The 24,048-nt window shown below is 55.6% G+C and overlaps 1 protein-coding gene and 2 long non-coding RNA genes across 4 annotated transcripts; all 3 read left to right on the forward strand.

Moving 5' to 3' along the window:
• Positions 1-6,074: 6,074 nt before the first annotated feature.
• LOC123862508 (uncharacterized) lies at positions 6,075-10,236 on the forward strand. Its single transcript, XR_006795238.1, has 4 exons — positions 6,075-6,127; positions 6,738-6,829; positions 9,490-9,547; positions 9,638-10,236. It is a non-coding gene; the product is annotated as an uncharacterized LOC123862508 (long non-coding RNA).
• A 103-nt stretch (positions 10,237-10,339) lies between these two features.
• LOC123861925 (uncharacterized) lies at positions 10,340-16,114 on the forward strand. 2 transcript variants are annotated; one of them, XR_010405327.1, is made up of 4 exons: positions 10,340-12,064; positions 12,171-12,230; positions 14,135-14,357; positions 15,972-16,114. It is a non-coding gene; the product is annotated as an uncharacterized LOC123861925 (long non-coding RNA). The 2 variants fall into 2 exon arrangements; XR_006795157.2 differs by lacking the exon at positions 15,972-16,114 and having other exon boundaries at positions 14,135-15,273.
• Positions 16,115-16,176: 62 nt separating this feature from the next.
• LOC135361661 (uncharacterized) lies at positions 16,177-23,194 on the forward strand. The gene is made up of 3 exons (XM_064571758.1): positions 16,177-16,246; positions 16,865-21,585; positions 22,719-23,194. Exons 1-2 carry the CDS (start codon positions 16,177-16,179, stop codon positions 17,794-17,796), a joined length of 1,002 nt encoding a protein of 333 aa, XP_064427828.1. The 3' UTR covers positions 17,797-21,585; positions 22,719-23,194.
• The last annotated feature ends 854 nt before the right edge of the window (positions 23,195-24,048 follow it).

Here is a 24,048-nt window from a genome sequence, read left to right on the forward strand (position 1 = left end):
CTACCTCTTGTCATCAAACCCCATCTGCCAGGAATCCCTGGAGCAAAGTTTCTTGTTGTTGCTTTGTTTCGTATAGAACCTGCCTTGGAAGTCTTTTGGGGCATGAACTTTGGGGTTTGGGTGGTGTCGTCAGGGCCAAGGGAGGCCCTGGGACCCAAGTGTGGGAGCGGAGGGCTGATGCCAGCACCTGCGCTTTCTTCACAGCCTGTGAACGCCCGGCTCCCTGACTCTTGGGATTCAGCTCGTCCTGAGAATTTTCCAGAGGCAAAGGCACCGGTGGGGAAGAGGCCATGGTTTTCGTATCAGAGCTATTCAGGGATATTTGAGGAGAGGTTATCCGTGTTCTGTTCGCTTCATTCATCATGAATAATACATGGTTAACCTCTTTTTGAATATCAAACTCTGCCTCGGAGGGCCGCCCGCACAAGAGACGTGAGAGTGTGTGTTTCTGGTGTGTGATGTGAGCCGGGGGCCCATCCTGAGCTTCGTGAGGCATGCTTCCTGGAAGGGAGGCCGGCGGGGGGAAGAGCCCGGGGTGACTTTGCCGTGTTTTTGCAGTGAACTTGCTGTGTTCTTTGATTTGCACAAAGTCGGCCCCATTTCAATGCCGACCTGCCTTGGAGTGAGGGTGTGGTGCCCGGTCTGCTCCAGAGATGGGGCCTCCGTGTCCACATCACCGCAGGGCGGCTCAGGGATTGCCTGACCAGTGAGCCTACCCCGCCGGGGGCTGGAGCTCCGCCCGGCCCCGAACCTCTTGGCCCAGCCCCTTGTAGGGTGGCTTCCCAGAGGCTGTGCTGGCCCCCCGGATACATTGTAGTTTCCACCCCACTGGGATCCTCAAGGAGAAGTCACTTCTTTCAAGACTTCTCTGAGGGCAGTCTGTTTCCAGGGTCAAATCCCACCCCGGAGGGCTCCCTGAACTCAGGGCCACCATTTCTCCAGGTATGTGAAAGGGAGGCTGACTTCCACTGTCCCTTTGTGGGTCTCTGTGAAGTCACGGACCCCACTGTCCACTTGCTTTTCAGGTGACTTCCACGAGGCAGTGGCAGCAGGAGGGTCTTGAAGAGACTGGCCCTGACTTGTATTCCTGTCCTGTGCTCACAATGAAGACGCACACAGCCGATGTCTCTTTTCCTCCACAGCTCTGCCCCGGGCAGCTCCCTGCATGCGGGGTCCAATTCGGGACGAGAACAGTGGTCTCAGGATCTCCCCTTGTTGTAGGGGAGGGAGGCTGGCCCAGACCCCAAATTTGGTGGAGGGTCACCACCCCAGGATCTGACCTATACTGGGGGTGACATCCTAGAGCTGCTGCAAAGCCCGGCTGCCGCACCCCCATCCTGATGCTTCTGTTCCACTTGTGATGACCAGCGCGGTCGGGTCTGTTGATGGAATGCATTCAGGATGGATGCACGTCGGGGATGCCAGCCTCACAGTAAGAAAACTGTCAGCCTCCGCCTCAGGTATGCGAGTATGGAGTTGACCCCGGGGTGCGCATTTTTTGGTGAATGTGTTCCCTGACCCACTAACCCAGAGAATCTGTTCCACCCTCAGAATGAGCAGGAAAAGCCCCCGAATTGAAGCAGGCTTTGGAGATGGGATGGCCATGTTGTTGTCGGCGTTCGGTGCTCGAGGTGGGGCCACCGGGGCGCTCTTTGGCAGATGTCGCATCGTGGAACTCATGCTGGTATCGTGGAAGAATGTGTCGAGGTGTCCCACCTGCAGGGAGGGGATCTGCGTCAGCCCCATCACACCGTCCGTGGGTGGAGAGTCAGCATGTGGGGGTCCACGGGCCCCCAGGACACAGCCTGTCCTTACGGGACTTCCGGGGGCCAGCCCAGCTCCATCCCACCTGTCATGAAGACAGAGTTTTGGTCTGGGGAGTACTGTATTCGTGGCCTAGATTATGTGGTCCTTCAGCTCTCAGTATCCCATCCTGCCCATGAGGCCCTCCCGGGAAAGGTTCTTGTTAGCAGTGCCAATCCAAGGTCTAGGCAGAGCTGATTTGACCCTCAGCATTCAGCCCAGCTACAGGAGGAGGCAGGGGGTGGGCACGGTGGGCTCCTACTCTGCCTCACCTGGGCGGGTCACTCCTCAGTGCTTTTTCTATTATAAACACAATACGGCATTTCGTCCTTCCTGGATATAATTCCAACTTCACGGAGGAATGACCTCCCCCAGTACTTGAAAGAATGACCCATCGTAGAGCCCGTGCCTTAATTAGGATTAAGCCACATAGCTCCCTTCCGTGTATCCCACTGAGACCTTGGATGCTCAGCCCCTGGGGCTGAGTGGTGTTGCGGTTGACTGTTGGGGTTTCACCTTGTTTGTGGTTAATCACATTGGAGCTGCTGTTTTTCAGGACAAACTCCCACCTGGAAATGTGCCCTGACAGGACTCCAACGTGAGGGCAGGGCGTTGTCCATGATAGGGGAATGGATGGTTGATCAGAGAACATACATTTTATCAATGATGTATGTCAACTGATCCACAGTCCCTACCTATCCAGTGACTTCTCGGGACAGACTCCGGGAGAAGAGCTGGTGGTTTCCTTACCAGTGCTAGTACCTGGCCCTTGAAAAGACCTTCTCTTTGCTGGGTTGGCTCTCTTTATGCTGAGTCATACGAGGGAAAGTTTGTGTTTTTAAGTATCAATCTTGCCTGGGAAGAGCTGTTGGTCCCAGCCCCTTCCTGGGGGACAGGAATGCATGGCTGGCCAGAGAGCATGGGCTTTATTTACAACATGCAGCACCCAATTCTCCTAACCCTCAGTCCCCAATTCGTCCTTAGGAGGACTAGCTGGAGGCCAGGCCGACTCTGGTGAAGACACGGTTCAGCCGCGTTAGCCTTCGGTACTTGAAGAGTGGTTATCCCTGCTGTGTTCGCTGTATTTATGACGAATCATACAGGGACATCCAGTTTTTCAGTATCAAATACTGCTTTGGAGGGCCTCCCAGACAGCATTCCGCCTGCAGGGAGGAGGTCTTGGCTTCCATACCCACCCAAGGTATGTACATGGACGGTGGAGCATGGCGCACATGCTTCTTTCATGATGCCTGTCACTTGTCGCACCCATGACCAGAAGCCACTCTGTGCAGACAGTGGCTGCCTAGGAGGGCTGGACTGTGATCTTCTGGAAGGGGTGTTGGTATCTGCACCACCCATCATGGCAGGTTGACCAGTGAGAATCCCACTCACGCCCAGCACCTGCTGCCTATTCCAGGAGAACCCAGTCCTCGCCATGAGATGAATCCCTGGAGACCACGCCAGTGTGAGGACGTGGCAGTGATGCTGGCTGATACCTAATTGGTCATCTTTATTGCATTTGCTCCAGGGTAGACTCTTTCTGAGTGTCAAATCTTGCCCAGAAAAGCTTTCTGGAATCTGTGTCAACTTTGGGGGAGACATGTTCGCCTCATGTCTTTCCGGTGTACATGGAGAGAGAGTTGAGCAGAGTCCGCTCTTGGTTTTTGATGGTCTCACTTGCTTCCCTCTCCCGCAAGACCCAGCCCATTTTTATGATTGCCTTGGGGAGGGGTAATCTGCTTTGGCTGTGATGCTTTCTCAGTAGGGCTTTCTCTTTTCATGATCAGATTCTCTTGCTACTGGCATGACCACATGGTCCACGGATTGATCAACCAAAGAGGAATGATTCTATCATTCCACAAACGATTGTGTGCATACTGTATTCTAGAGGATTCTAGAACTTAGCTACTTCCTCTGAACTGGGGGTAGAGTACAAGAGAAAGTCCTTGCTCATTATAGCCTGGTGAGAGAGATGGACAATAAGAAGCCAACTGTGAGATATAATTTTGTCCACTGTTGAGTGTTATGGAGAGAAAGAAAGTAGGGTAAGGTCTTAGAGAGAAGCAGAAATGGGATGGGTGGTTATGTTCACTACAGGGGTCTGGGAAGTTCTTTCTGGGGAGGGGCAATGGAAACTAAGTGGAGGGTGGGTCAGGTGGCAATCTGGGATCAGAGCATTTCAGAAGGAGGGCAGGTTACGTGGAAAGCCCTCTGGCATCTTTGAGAGAAAGGAAGAAGGCCAGTGGGGCTGGGCTGAGCTATGGAGGAGTGGCCAGAGCTGAGGTGGGGCAGGTGTGGATGTTATTCTGAGTGAGGTGGAGGCTGTGGGAGGGTTCCAGGCAGGGAGAGATGCAGGATCTGTGTTGAAAGGATTACTCTGACCATGAGAAGATGGCACCTGGTCCTACTGGTCCAGGGTTGTTTGGGGGAAGGTGGGTGAGCGACTTTTGATAGCATCCTTCTGGAATTGCTTTCTTGGGTGGTTCTCTGGGGTGATGGGTAGTGGAGCCGGGTGGGTAGAGAGCGGGTGGCAAGGGAGTGGGGGTCTCCTGGGACAGTGAAGAGCTTGATGAGCCTCCCTCAGATCCTCCTGAGGGTGCCTCGGGTCCCCGGGCTGGCCAGACTCTCCAGGAGCACCCTGCAGTGGCCATGGGAATCTCTCTGGAACTCCCCCAGTTTGGTGGACCCCACGAGTCGTGAAGGAGCTTGGCTAGTGCCTCCATGTGCTTGATGGATAATCGAGTGTGCTCTGTTGAGAAGTCCAAGGCCTCCGTTCAGAAACCCTTGGGTCCATGCACGTGTGGAGAGCCCTGACCTGTGGCGAGTTCGCACTTCGAAGCACAAGTTTCTTCTCGTTTCTAAACCCTGCCCCTGAGGACTCAGGAACACAAATTCAACTCCAGGGAGGGGGGGGCTGTGTCAGCACCCCTCCCAGGGAGGTGAGTGGACGGCCCCCCCAACCTCCAGCGTGTTCTCGGGACCCACGTCAACCGTGTCACTAACTCTCCGTGTCCAATCTGCCCGCAGGACGGCGGTTGGAGGCCACGACCCCCAGAGAAGAGGAAGGGGACCTCTTGTCTGTCTTGTCTCTGCCTTTCTGTGGTACTTGAAGAGAAGTTGTTCGTGGTGGATTCGCTTTACTTATGACGAATCATTCACGGACAACACTTTTTTCAGTACCAAATGCTACCTCTAAGGACTTCCTGGACACAAGGGCAACGTCCGGGAAGATGTGTTCGTGTTGTCAACCATGTGGAGAAGACAAGGATGGAGGGTTGGCCAGGGACACCGAGCTTGACCTAGCTGTAAGTCGTCTGGCCCACTAACCTGAGCGTCCGATCCGCCCGTAGGGGGCCTTTCCCTGGGCCATGCTAACTGGGGAAATGGCTGTTCTTCTGTCACCAGCGCCATCTTACAAGACCCGGAAGAGAGGTTTCCTGGGCCTAAGGCCAACTTCCAGAAGAGATGCTGGTGTGAGCATTGTCCAGGGTGTGTGACTGGTTGACCAGAGGGGCAAGCACTGTTCACCCTGTGGGCCACCTAGTCACCAACCCTCAGCACCCACCCCACCCACCCAGGAAGACTTCTCGGAGGTCCTGCCAACTTTGGGCACCGCGGCAACGGACTTGTGGCGGCAGCTGCTCGGCGGACCTGGACAGCCGTGGTCGGGAGGGTGTGTTCGCTTAAAACGCGGTCACTCATCCGCAGTAGCCCCCTCATCGCCTTCACTACACAGCCTTCCCGAAGCTCTCCGGGACGTGATGCTGCCTTCCGATGAGAGACCTGACGCGAGCCGGCCAGCTCCTCTCTAGGGTGCGTACCTGTTCACCGAGCACGCGTTTCATCCGGTGGGTGAGGCAGCTGGTCCCCTAACCTGCCGCATCCTGTCTCCGCACAGGAGGACCCCGCAGAGGCGAGGCCCGCCCTGGGGAGCAGCCCTGGTACTCCGCGCTGTCGGGGTGGGGGGGGCGCCACGATGTGCTGCTTCGTGATGGCCGTCGAATGGTGTCCCCTCTTGCAGGAGGACTCACGGGGCCCGCCCCGCCTTAGGGTAAGTGCGTCTCGGGTGAGCATGCAATTAAAGTGGTAGTATGTCACTCGGCCCACTACCCAATGTTGTCCCGCCCATCCCTTGCAGGGCTCCGGAGAGGGCAGCTGCCTGCGCGGGAGAGGCAATGGATTCTCGCCAGCGTTCACTTATGGTACTTGAAGAGAGGCTGGCCGTGATGAATTCGATTCATCAAAGCGAGTCATACACGGCTCTCCTCTCTTTTAGTGTCAAATTCTGCCTCGGAAGGCGTCCTGAGCCAGTGCCGTTTCCCAGGTAAGGTGCCTGGACGGCTGAGCCCCGTGCTTTCCTGGGGACGCATGCTGCTGACGCACTAACCCCAGAGGCCGGGCCGACCCGAGGGCCACTTCCTGGGGCACCACCGCCTTCAGGATAAGCTAGAGAGGCTGTTGGGAAGCCCTAACTTTTAAAAAAACTAACACTGAAATACACCTGGCGAGCTCCTTTCACTAGCAGACCCAATGTCGGAGGGGCATGGAGAAGCATTTTTATGAGTCAGTTCTTGGGATTTAGGAGAAACCAGGAAACGGCCCCTGTGATCCCTGGTTTACTAACCTGCAGCAGCCTCGCAGCCTCCAGGGAACTCCCCTAGGGTGATTCCAGCCTTATCAAGGAGGCAGTGGCTAATCTGTCTTTGCAGACGTGTGGTCTTTCCAGAGCTCTTTGCTTCATTGACAATGACCCACACGTGGCTGACTTTGCACTGCTGAGTGTTGCTTGCATGGGCAGCCGAGTGCAGGAAGTGGTATATTCCTGTGCAACTGATCCCGGGTTAGTGAACCAGGAGTTGGCCGGAATGCACGGGTTTGACTTGGGGATGGAGCCACTTGGTCCCCTCATCCTCAGTGTCCCGTCCACCCCTCAGAGGCCACTCCCATCCCAGCTGCCCAGACCTCGTGGATGCAGGGACGCTGCGAGCAGCGCCACCTCATGGTGCTCGGAGGGAGGTTGTCCGTGGTGAGTTCGCATTATTTAATGATGCCCAATACACGGTCGATCTCTTTTCGGTACCACATCTCATCAGGCGTCTCCTTGGAGCTGATGCCAACCTCGGGGAAGCCACACTCCTGTGGGTCCCATGCCAATGTTCTTGAACCTGCAGCAGGCCCCTCGGGAATTAGTGGCTAGTTTGCCCCTAGTGCTCCTTATCCTTGTTCAGTCCGTTCATGGAGGACCTTGCCAATTTGGGGTGAGAAGCATGTGATCTAGGACCCTAAGTGACTGAGGGAGTAGGGGTGTTCAGGATGCTTCTGGATTGCTTTTTGTGTTCTAAAGAAAAGTAGGCAGCTGCCTTCTCTTTCAGTGCTAAATCTTGTCTTCGAGGGAGGATTCCTTAGATATACTGGCAAAGTCAGGAAGGGTATTGGTCTCAGCAGTTTTTCTGGGCTAAGCGAACGGGTGATTCACTACATCTACTGACCTGGAAAGTGTACGAAATTTGAGGACAGAGGGCAGTTCTGTTTTCAATTTCTTGTTTTTTCTTTCCAAAAAGAATATTTTACCATAATGTCGTATTTATGAAAATGACACATGCTCATAATAAAAATTCAAGCAATGTGGAAAAATGTAAATAAAGAGGGGAGAAAATTGCCCAATTCTCTGTGCACCCAGAAATAACCATCAGCACTGCAGAAATTTCAAATACCTGTCTGGGCAAATATGCAAATAGAAACGTCTATTTAGACAAAGAGAAAAATATTTTATAAATATGAGATCACACAGTACCTGATCTTTTTATTAAAAAGGTTAACTCTAATTTTACTCAAATTTAATATAAAAAGTAAGCCGAAGAAAATTGGAAGAATTGATAAAGGTCTCTTGCTCTACCACAAGAAGTATTCATTCCTAAAAGATCCCTCTAATATGAAGGAAAATTATTGTGTAAAATGTCAGCTGGTTTGGATCATCATGTTTTTAATTGTTTCAATTTCACTGCTAGTTGTGAAATATAAGGAAACCAGCATTCTTACATTTTGATCCACCTCCTGCTTTTTACAATGTAATTTTCCCATTATAGATTTTTGCATTTTGTTCTATAACCACGATTCTTGCAGGTGTTTAATCATAGTTTTATATTTAAATGGATTCATTACTGACCACCAGTTGTTTTGTTTTGTTTTTTCTTAAACTAAGCCTTCTCTATTCTGGCGTTTTTCATTTTAATTCATCTCTCAATGGAATGGATTTTATCATTGTTTCTTCAAGAATACTCATAGACACTATTGCTCAGTCCTTGCACATTTGAGAATCTCTGTCTCTTGCTTTTAGACATAAGGGACAACTTAGCTAGGTATAAAATTCTCAGCCTACTTTCTCTTTTTTTTTTCTTAGAGCTTTGTGGATACTGCTCCACTGTCTGCTACATTTAGTATTTCACTAGCTCTTTTGATGGGGCCTCTCTACATAACTCCTGCTTGGCTGGACTGTATTGTCTGGTGGATCTTCATATACTTTGTTAGAAAGACTTTGGGTGGACCATAGTCTGTGAGGTCTTTCATCTCTGAGAATGTCTGACCATTGCTCCTAATACCTTGTCTGCCTGTTTTTTCAGATGTTCTTGTGGCCCTGTGATTTGTAGCTCTTTTTAATCACCTTAGTCACTTTAAAGATACTTACTGTTACTTTCTTTCAACTTGAGGGGTACAAGTCCTTCTCTTTGTTGAGTCTGTTGACTCCTGATAGTGCTTTTCTTCATGGGTTTCTGTAGCTTTTTGTAGTGATACTATCATCAGTGGGAATTAAAGTGTTTCTGTTTTGTTCCCTTTGCAAAAGATTGTGACATTACGGCTCTGTGTTTGGTTCTGTCTGGAACCCCAAGGCTTTCACCAGTTGGACCAGTTTTCCCACTCAATTGTTGGCTTAAAGATTCTCACACCTGATGGCTGGTATAAGTCCTCACCACATCTTTGTCCTGGAGCTTTGTTGCTCACAGGAGAAGTCATTCCATCCACAGCCTAGACGGAAGCACACTCTCTTGTCATTTCTCTGGGCCCGCATAGTGTTCTAGCTCTCCTTTCTCTTCCAGATCTCCACACTTCTCGGGCCCAAGGTCACATCCCCTGTTCTGCTTGGACAGTATGACCACAGACTCTTTGAGTCTCCAGTGCAGGGTCCCTTAGGTCTCGTTGGTGGCAGGTTGCAAACTTGTCACTCTGAATTAAATTCTCTCTTCATTGGCAGCAGATCGTTTCCCTTCCTTTCATTCCTTTTAGCTCTGCATTTATTTACCAGTTGATTTTGGCTGTGGCTGTGTTTTATTCATCATTTCTCTGCCTTTGTGGAGGAGAGGGTTCTCTGTTAGCTCAGTACTAGGATCTGACTCAGTCACTAGTTTTCTTTATCAACTCTTCTGAATCATATTATGCCTTCTTGATTCATAGCTAGTCGTTCCTTTGTTTCAAAGATATTTTCCTCTATTATTTCTATGAGTACTTTTCTCTTCTATGTGTTGGCCTTTTCTTGGGTTTCTTGGAGGAGGAAAAAAAAAAAATCTCTGATCTGGCCCCACGCTGCCATCTTATCTGGAAGTCTCTGTTGTCATTTGCTCTTGTACTTGCCTATTTAAAATGAATCCTACCTGGATGCCCCCTTCACAGTATAATCTTCCACCTTGGCAGGATGCCTCGTTGCAGTTCCAGCTTCTGGGATGGACGTGGAGTCTGTACCATCTGCTAGGTATGTGAATTTACTTTTAACAATGGAGGATTTGGTTTTTGATCATATGTCTACTGGACTATTAACCCTAAGTGTGTAATTTATCCTCAGGGAGACTTCTTAGAAGTTAAGGCCACCTTTGGAGATGAGGCCATAATTCTGAGGTCAGTGTCACACCATGCATGATAACATCTGTATCCCACACTGTAGTTTTTTTTAACAATCAATATTGCGAAGTCAGCTTCCTTGGGATGAACTCCAGCTTTGGAGGGCTTCCTGGACACAAGGCTGTGTGAAGAAAGGATCCCTACTATCAGTTGTGATGCTGATGGGAAAGGGGGAAGTGTTCCTTGCTGTGATCAGAATAGTGACTTCTCTTGCACTTGACCTTTCCACATTCAAATCCCCCAGAAGTGCTTCTGAGATACCGTGCCAAGCACCGCGAAGGTGTTGACCTCTGGGCTACTTCAGGGTCTATGATGGGACGACTGAGCATGGCACGTGTACTTCCTGCATGGCTCTCATTCTGCTAACTCTCCGTGTTCGCTATGTCCTTAGGGGGACTTCCTGGGGAAGGCCAACTTTGGAGAAGAGGAATTGGCAACTGGTTGGCACGAATCTACAGTCCTTGAAGTTGGGTTATCCGTGTTGCCTTTGCTTTATTTATGCTAATCATACATAGTTCACCTATTTTTCAGTACCAAAGCCTGTTGTGGAGGGCTGTTGGGGGCAGGGTCCTACTTCAGGGTGAGACCTCAGTGTCCATTCCTCTCCGGGGTCAGTGGCGGGGGGTGGGGGAACCATGGACCAGAGCTGACTATAGAGTGTGTATAGAGTATAGATTCGTGGAGGCAGTGCCATCTTGGGAAAAGTGGGGCTTTTCTTCCCAAAGCTTCTTGGCAGCCCTTGAAGACGGGTCTTCCGTGATGTACTCACTTTATTTTCTGACAGATCTTACATGGCTGACCTTTTTTTACATATCAAAACTAGCCTTCAGGCACCCTGGGGTGCTGCCAGCTTCAGGGACTCGATTGGCGTCCACACTCTTGACTGGATGGTCTTGAGCACGTGCGGGTCTTCCCATGTGTGTGCCGCCTGCGTCCCCGCCCCGCTCTGGGGTTACCACTTACGCACGACGCCAGTCTCCCTGAAAAGGCGGTAGTCTCGTCGTCGAGTCTCTCCGTGTTTGACAGGAAGTCATCCCTGTGCTGTCTCCTCATGTGTAACAGGTGATGCCCCGCAGCCTGTCCCTCCCTGCATGGCTTCCTGGAAGGGGCGCTAATTTCAAGTAAGGGGCAGTGGGTCCGCATCTGCCGGCGGGGCCCAGCTGAATGGGGCCAGCCCACACAGCGCGCATCCCCCTCTTGGTGTCGCCAGCATCCTCACTCCGTACCCCTTCCGTCCTTAGGCCTGCTGTCTGGGACGTGCCGGAAGCTAGCACCTTAGTCAGGTACTCGAATGGAGGTTGTCCATGGTGTGTTCATTTTATTTATGATGAGTATTACATGGCCAATCTCCTTTCAGTACTAAATTCTTCTTGGGAAAAACTCCACAAGGGCACGTTTCATCTGGTGCCTGTCCACGGTAAGGAAACGGAGTGTGTACCCCATGACAAGTGCTTTATGTGTGACAATGTCACCCGGCCCAGAATTCCCAGGAATGATGCTGACCTTGTAGGGGAGACAGTGGTTTTCTGGTCACTGTTAACCCCTCCTTCCCTGGAGACTCACTAGTGAAGAAAGCTTATTTGGTAAGCCTCTGTCCTGTATGAAGTCATCTTGGACATGGGACACATTCTAGGGGAGGGGACCTTTGCGCTATGCCAACAGCCTGGCTGAGTGGAGGGCACACACTTTACCTATGCATTGTGTTAGGATGCCTTCAAGTGTCCTAGTCCTCAGGGTGCAAAGCCCACCCTGGGGAGGTGGGGCTGGGGGTGGGGATTTCTTGGGTCCTGAGAATCGAGGTATTTGAAGACAGGTTTCCACGGCATGATTTGTTTTTTCCTGGTGCAAGATAAGAATCATTCATAGCATGTATGATTTACCTTATGTTTACGAGCTTTGGGATCTTGGGCAAGTTACTTAGGCGATCACCTCTGTGCCTCAGTTTACCCATCTGTAAAACGGAGACAATGCCTGCTCATAGAGTAGGTATAAAACCTCAATACGTGTGCAGAGTGTTTGGACAGTGCTTGAAATGTAGTGCAGTTGAAAAAGAATTGGCTCTTGGGATGACCATTATTACTATGTTGCTGTTCTATCATAGACCTTCCTTTATCATTCTCTTGCCCACCAGAGTGCGAGCTCCCTGGGGGTTTTGCTTACTGCTGTGTTCCTCAGTGCACATGGTAGATGTGATGTTGGATGAATGGATAGTGGCTGGTTGACACATTTTCTTTATCAAGTGGCTCTCCGAGGCCCTCCTGGAGGAAGAGGGAATGAAGGACAGCAGCAAGCCTCTGCTTTCCCGATGACGCGGCCGGTTCGCCCTCGCCATGCCGGCTCCCCCACTCCAAGAGGAGTCCCCAGTCTTCAGGTCAGGGACCCCACAGGCTTGGAGGCTGGAGGTCCCTGCCATGGCCACAGTACTTCTAGACAATGTTAAATGACCGCTCCTTTCTCTGTGCTAAATCCCCATGCAGGGCCTGCCCAGCGGAGGCGCCAGCTTTGGGATGGGACCTGGGTGTCTGTGCCTCTCGAGGGTAAGTGGCCAGATGCTGCCTAGATATGGGTCTGACTTGTGGTGCGTGTGCTCAGAGCCTCCCCCAGCCCCCCGCTCCCAGCTGAAGCCAGGTCAGGGGATCACCCGGTGCCATTTGAGCTGGTGCATGATGCCCTCCCCTCCGACAAGACATGTTCTGATCAGGTGTGGGAGGCTCCCGGGTGTAGTGCCAGGCTAGTGCCAGGGAGTTGGGGGCGGGGGGTGGAAATGAGCAGCTAGACCCTGAAGGCAGCGCTGCCCTCGGTGAAGAGGCGTCTTGTTGGTGCTCTTGCCCCTGTTGACCTTTGACCCTTGAGCAGAGGTTGCCCTTGGTGAATTCGCTTTATTTATGTTGAATCACACAAAGGCAACTTTTGTTTGAGTATCAAATCCTGCCGGTGATGGCTTCTGGGGCCCAGTGGCAAGCTCAGGGTCTACACCTCTCCCATGAACGAGAACGGATGGTGTGGGTGCGGGTGGACAAGGATGATGTGGATCAGAGAACACAGGTTCCGTTCATAGCATGGGTCACCTGGGGCATTGGAAGGCTGGTGTCAGTGCTCAATCTGCTCCAGAGCTCACCTGGGACCCTCCTCACATCACCAGTCTGACCACTGATCCCAAAGACATTCTGCCTGCCCCGCTTCTCCTCGGGAGGAGTTTTGACCTTGTGGGTTAGTGAAGAGTTTGCCCTCAGCAGCTGGAGAGGCCGCGGCTTCTCGTTCCCTCTGTCTCGCACAAAACCCCTCCTGCGTTCTGTCTGTCTGTCTCTCCGGTTCCTCTCCCTGCGCCGCTCCTCTTCTCCCTCTCTCTCTCTGTCTCGCCATCCCCCTGCCCACCAGCACTCTCCATTTTCTCATGGGTTAGGGGATGAATAGAAGCTGTCAGTACTGAACCCTACTTGTATTAAGTAACAGTGATAAAAGTAATCAACACAAAATAACACTAAACACAACGGAAAAGTCGCCGCGTAAGACATGCTCAGTTGTCTACAAATTGGCAGAAGAATCTAATTTTCTCGACAACGTGTCAGCTGCCGCATCCGACCTGGGGCCACAGAGCCCTGTAGGCGTGGCAGCCACGGGAGGAAACGGACGGCGGCGCACTCCCGACGCAGCCGGGCGGACGCAGACACGGGCACACTGAGGGATCCGATCCCCGTGCAAATTTGTAAATGGAAAAGAATTGATCCTAATGAAGATGATTTGGGCGAAAATAGCAAAGGGAAATAAAAGAAATGAAAACAGCTCAACAGCATAGCCAGGGAGGCTAAACAGGGAATTTGATTAGTTTAATGGAATTCACTGTGAAAAACACGATTTGTATGAAAATCAGTGTCGGCACAGTTCTCATTAAGGTGGTTAAATTCGCACGTGTGGCGTGCGGTCCGTGGGGTCAGCAGGAACACGGGGGCCGGGCACAGTGTCCTTTATGCATCTGACCTTTTCTTTCTGTCCCAAGTCTTCCCAGAGAGCTTCCTGAGCGGGCTTGCTGACGTCAGGGGTGACACGCTGGTGATGGGGTGCATGTTGTCACCAGCGTGTGTGCCTTCTCAGTGCTGGGCCTCTCCTGATCTGCTTCCTCTTGGCATCCCTTCACCCCCTTGCGGAGCTCTGGGCAACACGCTGACTCCCTCCACAAGTGAGGCAGGAGATCCTTGGTCAGTGGGGACAGTTGTCATCAGTGCTGTTGTGCAACCCACAGGAGGTGTTGGCACGTCCCCAGGCCCCAGGCTGGCCCCACAGACCAGCCGAGTGTCGCTTGGTCGCGGAGGCTGGCCTCATTTGGGAGGTGGTCCTGGAATTGGTGTTTCTAGGATCCAGACCGTTGCGCGGGGTGTGAAAAGTTGTCCTTTGCTGGCATGATTCGTTGATGACCAGCACTGTCTGGTGGATCTCTTTCCAGATCAAGCCCTGCCTTGGAGGATTCCCAGAAGCCACAGCACCCTCAGGAGGTGGCCAGCGGCTGGAGCCCTCGCCAGGGTAGGTGCATGGGTGCAGCCCCAGGACATGCCCTGAGTGTGTTGGTGATGTATGTCATCTGGTCCAGTAGCCGCTGCCGCCCAGCCCATTCTCACGAGCCCGTCAGGAGGTGATGTCAGCTCTGGGAAAGCATCTCTGAGCCGCAGGTCAGTATCTATGGACAGGGACGCTTCCATATTGCGTTTTCTTTCTTCAGGACAGACCTCGGGTGGCCGGTTCCTTGCTGCAATGGTAGCAAGACCCAAGGGCTTTCTGAACTCGTGCCAACATCAGGGAAAGGATTCTGCTGTCGGTCCCACTCCAAAGTTCGCAAAATGGGTGGTGGGCACAGAATCCAGACTCTGCTTGTCGCATAGGTCATCTGCTCCCTGGCCCTCTCTGGCCAGTCCATTATTTGGGGGCATATTCTGGATCTGATGTCAACTCTGTGAAGAACCAGGGTTCTGATATCAGAGCTGCTTTGCCTTTTTTTTGAAGAGAGATTATGTTTGGCTCATTTGCTTTTTTCTCCCCCCACTCCTCCTAGCCTTTATTTTTGGTGTTTTGCTTGCTTTGCTTGTGAGGCTAATCAAATGATCAACCAGGTTTTTTTTGTATTAAATCGCCCTTTGGAGGACGCTGCGGGGGGGTGACGCCTATACGGGGCTGGAGGTGGTGTTGGGGGCACCTCGGGGAGCGCAGTGCTGGCCGTTAGCACCATGCACACACGCAGTGCCCCCTGGAGGGAGGCTTTGTGCTGGCGCGGGGCCTGGGGTCACCCTCTCCGGGGTCTGGGAAAGAGGAGCTGAGGGCAGGCAGGGTGGTATCTTCGTCAGCTGTGCGTCAGACCCATCGGCAGATAGCCCCCGTGTAGGACAGTCGGGCAGAAGGGCGCCTCAGATGCCCGTCAGCTCGCCTGGGGAGCCCTCTAGGGTGGTGCGCCCAAGCAAGGGCACCCTCTTGCCAGCCTGAGATCCCCCCACGCCCCACGGCCCTCGTATTCACTTCGGGGAATGGTCTCTGGATCTGGCTCATTCTGGGAGGGGATGGAATGGTTGGCCTCAACGGCTGGCGGGGGCAGGGGAGTCCGGTAGAGGGCGGAGTTCCGGCCCCTGAATGCCCAGCGTTCAGGCTGCCCTTGGGGAGGGTCTTCTGGAAGCACAGCCACCTTGAAGCGTCCGCCTTAGTCCAAGCGTCCAAGCCTCTCCATGGTACTCGGGGAGAGGTTACCCGAGCAACTTTGCATCTGGACGACGAATGTTGCTCGGTGAACCCCTTTTCGGTATCAAATTCCACCAGAGAGGCCGACTCGGAGGCCGTGGCACCTCGGGGAAGAACGTCGGTAGCAGCACCGCTCTGGGGTACAGGACGGATGGTCGACCAGTTGGAAAGTAATTGTTTCGAATGTACTTCACCTGGTCCACTAGCCGTCCGTATCCACTGCAGCCCGCAGGGCCCGCGGGCCCGGGCCCGTCGCTCCTCGGCTCAGCACCTCTCCTGGTACTTGAAGGGAGATCGACCGTGTTATATTCGCTTTATTGACTTCGAATAATACATGGTTGATCTTTTCTCAGTATCAAATCTCACCTTGGAGGATCTCTTGGACATGAAGCCCTGCGGGGGCGGGCATGGGGTTGGGCGGGGAGGGGTCCGTGTCATCGCCCCAGCGGGGCGCCCGGGGTGGAGGCCTGGCCACCTAAGCTGGAGGGGAGGGGCGGGGCAGGGCGGGCATGCACGGCCAGCCGGCAGCCCCTCACCTTTCCTGTCTGATCCACCCTCAGGACGGCTCCCGCGAGGCGGTCACCACGGCGGCGGTGGCGGCCCTCGACGGCCCTCGACGGCGTCTCTATGGGTACTTGAGGAGAGGTTGTCTGTGATGAGTTCGCTTTATTAATGCCGAATATAACACAGATGGCCTGTTTTCAGTACCACCTGCGACTCTGAGGCCGGCCCCCTCCAGGGTACGTGAGTGCATGGGCTCTGCGAATGACCTGTGTCGCCCTCTCCGCCGACCCTCCACATCGAGTCCGCCCCGGGAGAGCTTCCCAGAGGGCCCGTGGGCGCTGGGGGTCTGCACCGGGGAAGGCTGGCCACGAGGCCCCGCTTGCTGCAAGGCAAATGGCTCTGTCCGTCCTCTGTGCCCCAGACCATGGAGGGCCCCCCACTGCGGAGGGCGGCTGCCCCTGTCCCCGGGGGCCCCCCTCCCCCACCGAGGGCTGAGCCCCTGCATGGCCTGCACCTGGGAGGCTTGTCCCAGCCACTTTGCCACTCACCGCCCTGCCTTGGGGACCCGCGCCGGCCGCCGCCCCATTGGGGGAGAGCCCGAGCTTCTGCTTGCTGCACCTGCTGCCCTGTGGGGTGCCTGAGGAGAGGTTGCCCGTGGTGCGTTCGCGTTCATCCTGACGCACAATACGCGGTCGACCCCTCTTCAGCATCAGATCCCACCTTGCATGCCTCCTGCTCGCGCTGCCGTCCAGGGAGGGGGCCGGGCCGGGGCCGGGGAGGGGGCCGGCGGGGGCCCCGAGCATGCGCTGACCTCCAGCCCGTGGCCCCGGGGCGCGTGGTGGGCCGTCTGTGAGGAAGAAGCCTCCCGTCTGGAGTCAGCCCTGCTCAGTGGTACCTGAAATAGGTTGCCTGTGAGGTGTTCACTTTCTATACGATGAATATTATACAGTCAACCTCTTTCCGGTATCGAATCCCGCCTTGGACGACGTCCCGTCCGGGTGCCGGCTCCAGGTGGCAGAAGCCTCGGCGCTGGCCGACCTGTGGACTTGGTGTAGGGACCCGTGCCCCCCGGCCTGGTCATGTTCCAGCTCCTCTCGTTCTAGACGGCTTCTGAGGGCCACACGGAGCGGGCCTGTGGCTCCCGAGGCCCCCAAACTGGTGGCTCCTGACGTCCCCACTCGGGGCCGTTACCCCAGGGCTGGGCTAGGCCTCCACCTGCTGATTCTCCTTTCCCGAGGGCGCCCAGCCCTGCCCAGACCACCGCAGGGCCCCAGGGGTGGGGAGTGGGGGGTGGGGGACGGGTCTGGGCTACTGCAAAGGGGAGCTCCTAGAGCGCCTCCAGGGGGTGACCCGAGGGTGTTTGGTATTAGTGAATTGTCTTCTGGGCGGCCGGAGGCTTTTTCTGCGCTGGCTCCCATCCCCGGACTGGGGAGGGGGTGGCTAGACAATGGCCTCTCCCTGGAAGGCCCCTCTCTGCACGCCCTTCCCCTGGTGGCGTCGGTGCAGGCCTGCGGGCTCCCTGTGCCCAGTGCCAGGTTCCCAGCAGTGTCCACGCCGGTGGAGCCCCATGACTCTAGGGCCTCCCCTGCTCGGTCTGCCGGGCCCCAGGTGGGGCGGCTGTGTGCACCTGGCCCTCCTTTCTGGCCCTGCCTTAGGGGCCGCCCTCTCTGGCTCACACCCCTGCACGGGCCCCACCGGGGTCTCCACCTCCTGCTTTTGCCAGGAGAACCTTCCAGCAAGCAATCTGGCTCTCTCTGCACCGCCCAAAGCCCCTCCAAGGCACCCCTTTCCTCGCGCCCCCCTGCAAGACCCCAGGCGGCCCACCACATCCCCTGCCACGCCCTTCTTTTGGCGTTTACCCTATACCTACCCCCACTCTAGGTCCACCCACCCGTCTGTTGGGAGCTGGGTCCTGTGCAGCTGCCACTGCAGACTGCCCCATCCTCCCCCTCTCTAGGGCCTAGATGGGGATGTCCCCATCTCAGGGCACCCAGCACAGTCTCTTGTTCCAAAGGGATTGCCCCTTTCTAGAGCAGGGGTTCAGGATTCTGGAGGGGATGGAATGTCCTTGTTCGGCGAGGCTGTCCCTGACCCCCCCAGCCTAGCCGCCCCTCATCCTAGTCGCCCTCTGTCAGTACCCTGTTCCAGCTTTCCTCCTGGTCCACTGCTGTCTGAAATTACCTGCTGTTAATGTCTGCTTTCTCCCCCTCCTCCCCCAGACTAAGGTTTCTCAGGGCAGGGATTTTTTTCTGTCCTGTTCCCTGCTCTGTCCCCAGTCCTGGGACCCAGGCCAGGCCCATAATAGAGGAATGGCGAGTGTTTGTTGATTGACTAACAGATTCCCTAAGGGCAGGGGCCTTTATCAAGTTAATCCCCAGAAAAGTATGGGGGCACAAAGGAGGCAGGGAGGAAGACAGGAAGACAAGACGGAAGACAAGACCAAAGACGTAGTGACGGAGCACATGAATATGGTGATCGGGTTTTAGAAATTCTTTACATTTGTGAAACGTTTGGTTTTCTGGCTTTTTCTGCCCCTTCCAGATGTCATTTGGGAGGGTTGAGGTTTGCTGCAACAGGGTCGGGTCAGCTGGGTCTGGGCTCTCCTCGCCACTTTCTAAGGGGCTCCCAGGACCCCCAAAAGGAGAGATGAGCCCCAAGATAATCCTGCAACCACCAACTGAGCGCCCGCCTCCCCCCTGTGGCACACTGCAGTTCTCAGAGCCAGGTGCTCTGGGGAGCTCCGTCTGCAACAGGCTGGCGTGTGGTGTCAGGGCTAATATTTTATGCATGGAACTGACTAAATGGGGACATTTGGAGATGAAAATTGCTGTTAATGCATCCACACATCTTTGGAATATATTAAATGTTTGTAGGGGGCGGGAGGCGACATTAGCCTTATTTAATAGCTCCAATGTAACCATCTCCACACCCCAGCTTGAATAGCCCGGGTGCCCCACAGGCTGCCACTCGGGGGAAGCGTTGGGTGGATCAGCCACCGCTTGAGAATTATGCATGAGACAAAATGTCAGCCCGGGGTACCAGGCATTCAGCGGCATATGTTCCAAACTCATTGTAGACCCAAAGACAGTGACCCCATGCTGCTAGGGGCAGAATTTCATTAAAAGCCAAATTACTGGTTTATCTATTGTTTGAGCAGAAGAGAGAATAAACAAAGGGCCAAATGAAAATGTCTGTCCCCACAGCGGCTGGGATGACAGTCGCTGTGGACCCTCAAACCAGAGGGTCAGTGACTTGGGCTCATCTCCAAGGTGTTGTGTTAATCCAGTCATGGGTCTGAGCCCATGGGGTGCGGACTGTCTCCTGGGGCCCGCGTGGGCAAGGACCCTGGCTCCCCCCATCACGTCTCCTGGACACAATTCAATGAGCCACTTTGAAAACTGAGGCGCTTTAGTGCGTCTGGACCTATAGTCTCCTCGCCTTACCATTTTAAGGGGGGTTAAGCAGGGAAATACTAGCCGCCCTGAATAAGCTTCAGCCCCCACCTGTCCATCAGCTCTAGGGTGTTTGCTCGTTGCACCCCCCCCCCCCAGCCTGTGTGGGAAGCAGCCTCTGTTTTTACAGTAAGGATGTGAGGCACAGAGAGGTGGAGAGACTCCTTCGAGACCACCCAGCAGGCACTCTGCCTGCTGAGAGCCACAGAGCTCTAGAACAGTCCCCCGCCCAAATTCTCTCTGCATGACAAGGTAGGCCTCCTCTTCCGAACACTCAGCTTGCCATACTTTCAATGGGATTTTCCCTGCACCCACCTGGCATCTCTCCAATTGGGTGCCCACCCCACGACATGGGATGCTTGCAGCTGGGTACGGTCCCCATGGACCCTGGCTCCTGTCTGGCCCAGGGAGAGGACTGCTTGCTCTGTCAGGAGCCCCAGGGCCCAGGGGAGAGCTAAGGACCAAGGACCCACTTTGACTTGTGCCTTTCGCTACCACCCTGGAGGGCATTTGAGGGTTGTGTGCAAGTCTAGTCAGGACAGCTGGTGAGCAAGAGTGGGGAGCTCAGGCCAAGCTTTCTGGTCTCGACGGGGCAGGCCAGGCACCAGCCCTGCTCCCCCAGCCTCCGCCTTGCCCTGCTCGGCCCCCGCCCTTGTGTGCATCCCACCCTGCACAACTCAGGGACTGGTCCGGTCCTGGAAGCACCATCACATGTCAGGGCTGAATGGGCTCCCCGAGTGCATTCCCTCTTGTCCCCTCGCCCCACCCCTTCTGCTCACATCCGCACACAGGTAAGGAACCTGAGGTCCAAGAGCCTGGCATGCTTTGCCACGGCTTTTCTTTTGAGTGTTGTCTCAAAGTTCAGGGTCAGGACCCATCTCTGGCAAATAAGTAATTTCCTTCTTTGCAAAACTGGGGTGACCCTAGCACCCCAAGCCTGCAGGAACCCCAAGCAGGATTCAATACCTCAATGCCCATGGGGGGAGTGAGGCTGCTACCCTGCCACAGAGCTTCTAGAAGCCAGGCCCTTGACCCTGCAGTGTCGGCCTTGCTCAGCTAATGCCTGGATCGAGGCTGGCCGCAGACACTGGTGCAGAGAAGGTGGGCAACACGCGAGCGTGTCCTGAAGTCAGATCTCTTCACTGCCGGGAAGAAGCACACAGGAGGGGCTGGGAGGACGTCTGTGGAATGAATGAATAAAAGGGTGCTCTTTGAGGGAATAAAGAAGCAGAGAGAAAAAGAAGAATCTGGGGAAGATGGACGTAAATCTCCACCAAGCGCCGCCAAGGTTTTGCAGCCAAGGCGGCTGACGAGACCCCGCGGAGGCAGAGGGGCCGGTTGTCACGGCGGGGGGGGGGGGGGGTGCAGGGGTGGGATGGAGGAAGCAGGAAGCAGGGGTGGGATGGAGGCTCGTTCATCATTTTCCCATCATCCCTGTGATGGGAGCCCGCGCCTGCACAGCTGCACTTGCCCGCCCGGCGGCCGAGTGTGGGGTTGGGCGTGGGGAGGGACCCCAAGGAAAGGCATGCCCGGCAGGTGAGCCAGCGGCTGCGGGGCAGGTCCCAAATCCCCGGCGTGGCAGCAGAGAGGACAGGAGTCACTCCAGGCCACCTGACCAGTCACAGGGCAGGACTTTGGGGCCATTATGGCTGCTGGACCCAAATGGTGCATGATGGGACATCTCAAAGCCCACCTCGTGTCCTTGGTGTGTGATGGTTGCTTTTATACCTTGAAGTCCCAGTGCCATTCCTGTGCTCATGCTGTGCCCCTACCTGGAATGCCTGTCCTTCCTTATCGTTAAAGGCCCAGTTTCACTGCCACCTCCTACAGGAAGCCTTCCCTCATGTACCCCTACCCCCAACACACATACACAGAGCCTCAACCTGCAGTCAGATATCAGTCCCCTGATTCTTCGGTCTACAGGTCGCCAGCTCTGCCGGGACAGGGGCTGTTTTGGTTTGGTCATTGTGGGGCCCATGTACCCCACAGGACCTAGCCCAGGGAAGCTGTCCTGGGATGCTTGTTGACTTTGTCTTCCCTTGGCAGACACACGGGACGGGGCATTCGGCAGGTGCCCAGTACATGGAGCCTTTGGTTGATTGCAGCCATGAGCCAAGGGCTGGGCCAGAGGTAATCCCACCAGACCACTTCTGCCTGGAGAGATGTGGACTGTGAGCCGGGGAGCCCGGTCTGACCCTAGAGGCATTCCTTGGGTCAGGTGAGTGCACACTGCAAGGACCACAAGGTGCCTCCCATTCGGGCAGGGAGCAAAGGTGGGATTTGCCCAGGGCATGCGGGGTCTAGGGGAGACCCAAGCTCATTATCAGGGTGGGTCTCAGGACAGAGATCATGCCCCCTTACTCAGTGTAGCTCCCCCAGGCCCTAAACAGTGCTCACTGAGTGAATGAATGAAACAGGGCCTCCTGACTCCTGCCCAGAGCTCCCTGCACACCCCAGACAGCCTTGCTCCAAGGAGAGGCCAGCCTCGCTCTGCCCGGCTGTGGAGAAGTGAGCAAACCCCACATGGGCTGCCGTGGGAGGGAGGCTTGAGCCGGCGAGGCCCCGGACAGGGGGGACAGCGGGGCCCTGCCTCCAGGGTCCCTGGGAGTGAAGGCCCTGGTCTTCCTTGGGGCGAGCCGCTCTGCACAGAGCCTGGGTGCACAGAGCCTGGGGTGTGGGAAACCTTCCAGAATGCTGCTTCCCACCATCTGTGATATCTTCGTTTTCTCTAACACTCAAAAATAGATGTTTCTGTTATGCTTCTCGTTGGCAGGGGAGCTGCGGGGCCTGCCAAGGCCTGGGGGAGCCCGCCAGCCTGCTGAGTTTTACTGTACAAACAGTTGGGGAGGGGGGTGTCTCTGTTAACTTGAAATCCCCGATCAGTAAACATGCCAATTTAAAGTGTAATTAACTCAGGCCGGAAAAAATTCAGATCTGGACTGCTTTTCACAGTTGAGGCTGTTTTTCTTTTATTTATTTATCTCTTTCCGGGTGTGGTGGTGTCTGTGGCAGGTTTAAGCCAGGAAAAATAGAAGGGGGGCTTGAGTGGGGAGGGGGCTGGTTGGGAGAGGAAGTGATGGGAGGAAAAGAAGGAGCAGAGGGCAGCTAGTCCGGCAACCCTGACGGCCCCGGGGGTCTGCATTCCCTTCCTGTCCAGGATGCTGGGTGCCAGGTGAGGAAACAGAGGCACAGGGAAGTAGGGGGCATCTGTTTCACTCAGATGCCCGTTCAAGCTGGGCCTGGAGATTCAGAGTCAAGGACACCGCCAGGGGGACCCCGGAAGCGCTCAGCTTGTTTGTGGCCTGGGCTCTGGGTCCTGCTCCTGACTCTCTGTCTCCCCTACCCTTTCAGGGGTCTCTGCTGTCGGTGAACCCACCTGGAGCGTCAGCGTCTTCCTCCCCAGGCTCATCTGCCTCACAGGACTCCCAGAAGGTCCTGCTCTTGGAGAAGGCTGATGGCACCCATGCCCTGGGGGACAGACGGACAGACGCACAGTCCTGCTGGACCAGCGCCCTCTCCTGCCACCCCCAGGAAGAAGGGGAGGCTGTGCACTCCCCACCCTTTAAAGGACCCTGAGTGGGTACGGGGGGGGGGGGGCGGGGGGCAGATCCATCAGGGGACAGGCCTGCAGTGTGGACTGGGGAGGACCATGTGGGCCTGCAGAGGACTCTGAGTGGCAATGAACTCAAACCAAAGAGCCAAAGACCCCAGCCCCATCCCCGCGGAGGGGCTCAGGAATTCCTGCTCTTCCTTTGCAAACACTTGGCATGTCGTTGGGCTATTTGAATAATAAATACACATTATAAAAATCTAAATACGTTTGTGTACCTCTATATGTTCAGAGATGATGTTCATTAAGGGGAAGGTTTAAAAACAAAGGCCATCTGCCTGGGGCGGGGGTGGGGGTGGGGGCTCTGCTCTAGAGTCACCAGCCTTTGCCCAGCGGGGACCCTGCAGGGAGCGTCTCCGGGAAAGGAAGCGGGAAGGGAAGCGGAGGGGTCCTCCGCGGCGGGGGCCACTCCCCGCCGCCCCCACTTGTGGGCCCCGCGCTTCCAGGTGGGAACCAGGGCCCGGAAGACACGCTTTGCCGTCTGGGTCTGAGCCGGCCCCCCACCCCCGCGGCCCCCCGCCCCCCAGGGGCAGAGGCCGAGCCCCCGCCTCCGCTCTGCAGCCTCCGCCGGTCACGACTCAGCCGGGCTGACTCAGAAGCGGCCCGAGCCTCGTCAATTACATAATTACCTGCCGAACCTGCCGCCGCCGCTCCGCCGGGAGGGCCGCGCGGGGCCGCGGTGACTCACTCTTCGCCCCAGAGCCTCTCGCCCGCGCGCCGCGGCCGCCTCGGGCTGGGGCTCGGCGGGCTGGGCGGGGGAAGGGCCTCGGTCCCCAGCTCTGCAGCCAGGGGGGCGCCGCCACCGTGCGGGGGCCCCGGGGCTCGGGGGGGGCGCCTTCCCCTCCGCGCCCCCCCGCCCTCTGCCGCCCCCCCACCTCCCCCACCCCCCAGCAGCCTTCCGCAGGGACCGGCCCCACCGGACGGAGGAGGACCGGGGCGCGGAGAGGCCTCGCTCCTTGGCCCGGTCCACCCACAGCCGGAAGTGCCTCCGGCTCTTGCCGGTGACCCCCCGCCCCCCCCAGGGGAGCCCGCCGTGAGCGCAGCTGCCGGGTCGCCCCTCGCCCCTCCCCG

Source organism: Mirounga angustirostris, unplaced genomic scaffold (genome assembly GCF_029215605.1).
Source record: "Mirounga angustirostris isolate CCGP_5_RB_7025 unplaced genomic scaffold, mMirAng1.0.hap1 SCAF_9, whole genome shotgun sequence".
Lineage (NCBI taxonomy): Eukaryota > Metazoa > Chordata > Mammalia > Carnivora > Phocidae > Mirounga > Mirounga angustirostris.